At 42.6% G+C, this 7,080-nt stretch overlaps 2 protein-coding genes across 2 annotated transcripts; both read left to right on the forward strand.

Moving 5' to 3' along the window:
- The first annotated feature begins 1,451 nt into the window (after positions 1–1,451).
- On the forward strand, positions 1,452–6,157 carry LOC127318509 (uncharacterized). Its single transcript, XM_051348990.2, has 5 exons — positions 1,452–1,700; positions 3,075–3,150; positions 4,834–4,959; positions 5,103–5,413; positions 5,519–6,157. Exons 3-5 carry the CDS (start codon positions 4,836–4,838, stop codon positions 5,744–5,746), a joined length of 663 nt encoding a protein of 220 aa, XP_051204950.1. The 5' UTR covers positions 1,452–1,700; positions 3,075–3,150; positions 4,834–4,835; the 3' UTR covers positions 5,747–6,157.
- Positions 3,290–4,697, forward strand: LOC127318536 (uncharacterized). The gene is made up of 2 exons (XM_051349014.2): positions 3,290–3,766; positions 3,857–4,697. The coding sequence occupies exons 1-2, from the start codon at positions 3,323–3,325 to the stop codon at positions 4,553–4,555; spliced, it is 1,143 nt and encodes a 380-aa protein (XP_051204974.2). The 5' UTR covers positions 3,290–3,322; the 3' UTR covers positions 4,556–4,697.
- Positions 6,158–7,080: the final 923 nt, after the last annotated feature.

Below are 7,080 nucleotides of genomic sequence, written 5' to 3' on the forward strand. Positions count from 1 at the left end.
AAGGAAGTTTATTTTATCTTGTGATGAATGCCAAAGGGTTGGTAATATCTCCAGACGCAATGAAATGCCTATGAATTATACTCTTGTTATTGAACCATTCGATTGTTGGGGATTTGACTTCATGGGTCCTTTCCCTTCTTCAGAAGGTAACACTCATATACTTGTTGCTGTTGATTATGTTACTAAATGGGTGGAAGCTATACCAACAAAAAGTGCTAATGGTGAGACCTCTTTAAGAATGCTTTTAGATATTATTTTTCCTAGATTTGGAGTTCCTAGATATCTTATGACTGATGGAGGTTCTCATTTTATTCATGGTGGTTTTAGAAAAACTCTTGCTAAATATGGTATTAATCATAGGATTGCTTCCGCTTATCATCCTCAAACTTGTGGGCAAGTAGAATTTTCAAATAGAGAGATTAAATCTATCTTGCAAAAGACCGTTAATAAATCTAGAAAGAACTGGGCTAGTAAGTTGAAGGAAGCACTATGGGCTTATAGAACTGCTTATAAAAATCCTATGGGTATGTCTCCTTATAAAATGGTTTATGGAAAAGCTTGTCATTTACCTTTAGAACTAGAGCACTGTAGGGATTCGTTGCATAGAAAACAAAAAAATTCCTACCGCGAGAACGCAATCCAAGCCAAGATGCAATCTAGAAGACGGGAGCAACGAGGAGATGATCGAGACTCACCCTTGAAGATTTCCAAAGCCTACAAGATGAGGCTCTTGTTGCTGCGGTAGACGATCACTTGCCGCTTGCAAAAGCGCGTAGAAGATCTTGATCACGGTGCCACGATCGGGCAGCACCTCCGTACTCGGTCACACGTTCGGTGTTGATGAAGACGACGTCCTTCTCCCCGTTCCAGCGGGCAGCGGAAGTAGTAGCTCCTCCTTGAATCCGGCAGCACGACGGCGTGGTGGCGGTGGTGATGGAGAACTCCGGCGGAGCTTCGCTAAGCGTGCGGGAGAGGTGGAGGAGAGAGGGGGCGGCTAGTGTTTGAGAGAGGGGTGGCCGGCCACTATGGGGTGCGGCCTCCTTGAGGGCTTGTGGTGGCCGGCCCCCTCCCCTATGCCCTCATTATATAGGTGGATCCCCAAGTGTTGGACTACAAGTCTTCGAATAAGACCCCAACACAAGAACCTTCCATGTAGTAGGGAAACCTACCCAAGGTGGGACTCCCACTTGAGGCCCTGTTCGGTAGGAGAGTTTTTTTTGGGTTTTGGGGTGTCTTACCCGGCCCAATTTCAATCCACTGGAAACCCCGTCTGGGCTGTTCGGTAGGCAGGTTTCGGACGGTTTTGGCCCATTTGACCCGCCAGAAACACGTCGGGCCACGTCGGGTTGGAGGGGATTAGAAACGCTCGCCCTCACTCGCGTTTCTCGCGTGAGCGAGCGAGCGCCCGCACCTCCCCTCGCGCCGCCTCCTGCACGTCTCCTCGCGCCGCCGCCTCTCCTCGCGTCGCCGCCTCTCCTCGCGCCATCTTCGGCAAAGATCGCTCCGTCGCCATCCAAGATCTCTCCGTCGCCGCCCAAGATCGCTCCGTCTCCGCCCAAGATCGCCGCCCAAGATCGCTCCGTCGCCGCCCAAGATCGCCGCCCAAGATCGCTGCCCAAGATCACCTGCCAAGATCGCTCCGTAGCCGCCCAAGATCGCTCTGTCGTCCATCTTCTCCGGCCGAGCTGGAGTTCTATCCTGTAAGTCATATTCCTGTGAGATCCCATTCTAAAGAAGAAGCAGAAAGATTGTAGAAAGAGGGAGAGGGAACTCGATGATGGCAGAACATTTTACAACCCCCAGTCTCAATTTAGATTTATCTCGTAGTCGTATCGTATGAACGGATGGAGAAAGTTTAGGCAACGACTCCTGGAGATTGTTCAGTTTAGCCGTATTTTAGGGGGACTGCAGAATTCAGATATACGAACTGGTAAACTGTGATTCGGACAGGTAACAAGGACAAGGAAAACACAAATACTTTGACACCAATCGATTGAAAACAGTACAGTATACAGGCTGGTCCTTCCATCTCCCATCTGTTTAGAAAATTCAGAGAGAAGAGAACAAGGATTTAAATTTTGACAGACCATTTTAAACATTAGAGATACTGTATCTTGTATGTACATGTACATGTGCACTGTTACTTGGATTATAATTGTGATTAAGATTGTCTCAAATGCGATCAAATTATTCTGAGCTGAACATTTTGAGAAAAAACAGTTGTTTCTTGATTCCTGACTTGAGAATCGCGATATATAATAACGCTACATTGCTTATCTGAAGCATGCCTGTCTGATTAACAAAAAAAAAACAGTTGCCACTGCACCACCATAGTGAAACTCTGCTTTTGCTTCGCTATGCATACAGTAGTACCTTGTCAAAAGTGGACATCAGTTCTCAGCATCTGTAATTCTATATTCCGAACACTGTTGGTAGAAGAAAGTTGTGAAGGTTTTGGTTTTTTCTTATGGCTGCAGTTTATAGATTAACTATATCGATATTGTTGGGAAGGATGTTGATTGAAAGGGTTGGAATGTGGCGCTACTGCTTTGCATTCCCTTGTTCATCCGCTTGATATTAATGAGCTCTTAACTGACATGCAGCCTCAGCAACACCAAATGATATGACTGTCTGACAAATTAGCAAGCTTTGTCGCAAAAAACGGGAGACAGTTCGCAAACAACTAGTTAGATTTCTTTCTCCGTTCAGTAAACTGATCGGGCTCTTCTAATGTTTGAGTTTAGTAGCTATAAGATGATTTATCTTCAGTTACTGTCTGATCGGGCTCTTCTAATGTTTGAGTTTAGTAGCTATAAGATGATTTATCTTCAGTTACTGTCTGGTTTATACATGGTTAACTTGATCTTCTTCTTTCCAATTATCAGCAGTATATAAGATAATGGGATTTCTATCTTTACATACTATCTATTTTTGTCCTAGTAAAATTCTAAGGCATTTCATTGTTTATCGAGTATGCTTGCGGCTCATCATGGCTGCTGCATGTTTGTTGGTTTGTCTAAATTTGGACGTGTTGTCCTCTGATTATTTTATATATTCCTTCTACATTTTTATAGGAACCTGCAACTTTTGTTCTAGTTGGAGTGGACGAACCGCCGCCATCTTGGGACCCGGTCAGCACACCTGATTTTGGTATGTGCATTGCCTCCGTATTTTGCGACTACTTGCTGGATTTATGCAACGTCTATTACTGTCTTACGTAGTAGCTTCCTTTTCTCATTACTTGCTTGCTTTTTATAGTCTTGAAATGAGTTCACGGGGCGTAGAAATTGTTAAGAAAAGGAAGGCTGATGAGGATGATGAGATGGTGTTTCTTATCTTTCCAGCATTGTACTTTCATCTAATGGGTAGTAGGGAAAAAACCAAACGCCATAGTTCCATCCTCTACGGCAAGAGGAGGGTTAAGGGTCTCCTAAATGGGCACATTAAAAACTGTCGGACAGCCTTTAGGATGGAGCCACAAATATTCAGATGGTTGGCATCCTACCTTAGAAATGAGGGCTTAATATTGGACAGTAGACTCAAAGTGGAAGAGAAACTCGCCTTCTTCTTGTACATGCTATCCCATAACGCATCATTTGAAGATCTTCAAGTTGAGTTTCAGCATAGCGGGTCCACTTTCCACACCTACATAAAAGAGTTCTTCAACATCATTCCCACTTTAGCAACTCGCTTTGTGAGGCCTCCCAACATTGCTGAACCGCATCCAACGATTGCTATGGATGATCGATTCTTCCCCTACTTCCAGGTTCCATCTTATTTGACAACTTCAAAATGTCTTCTCTTACCCATTTCTTTATAATTTCGAAAAAGTCACTTCCATTCCATTTCATTGCAGAATTGCATAGGTGCAATAGATGGGTCCCATGTGCCCGTCTCTCTTACTTCCGAAAGTCAAGCACCATGGAGGAATAGGAAAGGATCCCTAAGCCAAAACGTAATGTTTGCGTGCGACTTCAACATGAATGTAACTTTTATCTCATGTGGTTGGGAGGGTTCCGCCACCGACGCGAGAGTTCTCAGCTCTGCTGTGCTCAAGGGTTTCCAAGTACCACCGGGCAAATTTTATCTTGTAGATGGTGGTTATGCGAACACCCAGTTTTTTCTTGCACCGTATCGAGGTGTTCGCTATCACTTGAAGGAGTGGGGACATGGTCACCGGCGGCCACAAAACCATAGGGAGTTGTTCAATCTTCGTCATGCAATCATGAGGAACCATGTGGAAAGGCTCTTGGGCATATTGAAGAAGCGTTTTCCTATTCTCAATGTTGCAAGCTTTCATCAATTAGAGAATCAAGTGAAGATTCCAGCTGCTGCAGCGATCATCCATAACATCATTAAAATGCATGATGGAGATGAAGACTGGTTGGACAATGAGGAGGAGGATAACATAGACCCAAGAACCTATGTAAACCTACCCAATGATGGTGACAACATACAAGAGAACAATTTCCTTGAGAACAACATCCAAGGAAACAACCTAAGGGACCAAATTGCGTGGCAAATGTGGCTGGATTACCAGCAACAACAAGAGTAGCTAGTTGTTTGCTTAGTTGTTTGCTGTAATAATGTACCTTTCATTCTAATGAACTATTTGTAATGTTTTCCATGTAATTCCAAATGTATCTGTGGGAATAATGAACTATTCGTAATGTTTTCCATGTAATTCCAAATGTATCTGTGGGAATAATGAACTATTTCTAATGTTTTCCATGTAATTCCAAATGTATCTGTGGGAATAATGAAATAGTTGTAATGTTTTCCATGTAATTCCAAATATCTCTGTGAAAATAATGAACTATTTGTAATGAGCAGATATGCCTCCAAAAGGAAATGGCGCTCCAAAAGGAAATGGTGCTCCAAAAAGACATGGCTCACCACTCTATCCGGCAGGATCTCCAAAGTACAATTTGAGTAAGGCAAAAAAACTATCTCCAAAAGGTACTTGCTAATTTCTTTGCATTTGGTTGATGTAAATTTGTCCTAGATGGAGCTTGCTAATTACCTTTTCTCTCTACTTAAATCCTTGATAATTTCTGGTTAGGTACTCACAGTTGATTTTCTATTTTGTACTCATTGTGTAGCTGATAAGCGAAGGGCGTCATGGAATCGTGGACTTGAGAAGGCTCTTGTGGAGCTACTCCAAGAGCACAACAATCCATACCATAGAGGCCAGAACGGGTGGAGCAGCGAAACATGGAATATGATGGTTAAATGCTTCAACTCCCGGCACAAACACGTGCAGTTCACAAAGTCTCAGATCCAAGACAAAGAAAAGGATCTCAAGAGAGACTATAGGATGTTGAGGGATGCAAGGAAGCAGAGTGGCGTCGGGTGGGATGAGGAGAGATGCATGATACAAGCAGAGCCACACCTTTGGGATAACTTAGAAATTGTAAGTTGTTTCATTCTCACCTACTCTTGGTATAAAAATTTGGTCACAAGTTTTATCATAATGACATTCATTCATGAGATCTCTTCATTTGTCTTATTGTTGCAGTCTTTTGGCAAAAGAATCAAGAAGTTCAGGAAAAATGGATATTTCCCTCTCTATGATTTGCTTGCATCACTCTATGAAAGTAAGTTCAATCATCTTGACAATCACCTACACCGTTGCTTGGTTACTCACATCCTTTTTTATAGGTCAAATTGCAGAGGGGAACCTCAACTTTACATCTATGGCAGAGCCATCAGAGAGAGATGGGGAAATCAGAACTATAGAAAGTGATGGTGAGCATGATGATGGAAGAGAGTTGGAGAAGGTGGTGCCTGTAGATGAGGATTTCCAAGTGACTTCTGAGAGAGATGAATCCACAAGTGATGTTGGTGTTACAAAAGAGAAGCTGAAGATTTCTAAGAAGCCCAAGCGAAGTCCTAAGAAGCCCAATCAGAGTAGTGGAGATGCTCTAGTAGGAGTGATGAAGAGATTTGTTGATATCAAAGAAAAAGAAATCAACAAGGATGATACAGTGGATTTCTCAATTACCAGATGCATGGCAGAGTTGAGAAACTTGGAAGGGGTCACAGGGGATTTGAAAGTCAAATGCTATGATATCTTCAAATGTGCAAAAAGTTGTGAGATTTTCATCAATGCTGTTGCAGAGAAAGATGGAAGTGCTCTGGCTTGGCTTAAAAGTCAGATAGGTACGCCTCTGCCTAATTAAAGGCCATAGTTTTTGCCTCTTTAATCCTTCATCATAATTCTCTACTTATTATGGCTACAATCTGTCAGTCACATTTTATTCATCATCTAATTCTTATGTCACCCTTGCTTGTGCATCCCTCCCTGATTTGTTACTAGCAATTTATCATCCTCTCTCTATCATCCTGGACCCAACACCACACAGTTAACCACATGTTTGACACACAACTCTCTGTATGTTAGATATTCTTACATTTGCATGTTTGACACACAACTCTCAATATGTTAGACATCTGGCTCCGGGCTCAGCTCCACCATTTCCGGCGGCGGCTGCCTCGATCCCTGATTTGTGTAGATATTCTTACATTTGCATGTACAACCTGGTACTCTTCCATAGAACAAGTAGACAATATATTTGAAACTAGCATTTCGAATTTTCAGTTAGATTGCAGTTGTTACTAGTGGTGCACATCACTGAACGGTTCTTGGTTGGTCGCACGATTTCCTTCTAATCTACATTGGCAAATGCTAATCTGCAGAACTAACGATTTTAAGAGCTACAGTACTGATTCTTGTTAACAATGATGGGTCTTGGTTTCTGATTCCTGGCCGTCGTGGTAGTTGGTAGCTTGATGTTTGGAACAGCTGCCAGTAGTAGCATAATAATGCATACCTTTTTTTAACTATCTACTTTTTCTGTTTTATTAGGTTGATCGGCCGCTGGCACGGTATGGTACAAGACCATGATCTCAGGCAGAAACTACACTGAATTTGATGTCTTCTCAAAGTGTGTTGGTGTGTCGGAGTAGTTAGCTAAATTATGTTTGCACTTCATGTTCAATGTGATGTTTGTGTTGCCCATAAATCTCGTGGAGATCAGCAATTCTCACCTGGTGGGCACTGTTTGTTAATTATCCTCT

This window comes from Lolium perenne, chromosome 7 (genome assembly GCF_019359855.2).
Source record: "Lolium perenne isolate Kyuss_39 chromosome 7, Kyuss_2.0, whole genome shotgun sequence".
Lineage (NCBI taxonomy): Eukaryota > Viridiplantae > Streptophyta > Magnoliopsida > Poales > Poaceae > Lolium > Lolium perenne.

What these genes read in the sequence shown, in the direction of transcription:
- LOC127318536 (XM_051349014.2), top strand. Translation starts at nt 3,323, where the DNA reads ATGGTGTTTCTTATCTTTCCAGCATTGTACTTTCATCTAATGGGTAGT. An exon ending in GATTCTTCCCCTACTTCCAG is followed by an intron (nt 3,767 to 3,856) that starts GTTCCATCTTAT and finishes ATTTCATTGCAG; the next exon opens with AATTGCATAGGTGCAATAGA.
- LOC127318509 (XM_051348990.2), top strand. Translation starts at nt 4,836, where the DNA reads ATGCCTCCAAAAGGAAATGGCGCTCCAAAAGGAAATGGTGCTCCAAAA. An exon ending in AAAAAAACTATCTCCAAAAG is followed by an intron (nt 4,960 to 5,102) that starts GTACTTGCTAAT and finishes CTCATTGTGTAG; the next exon opens with CTGATAAGCGAAGGGCGTCA. An exon ending in TTTGGGATAACTTAGAAATT is followed by an intron (nt 5,414 to 5,518) that starts GTAAGTTGTTTC and finishes TTATTGTTGCAG; the next exon opens with TCTTTTGGCAAAAGAATCAA.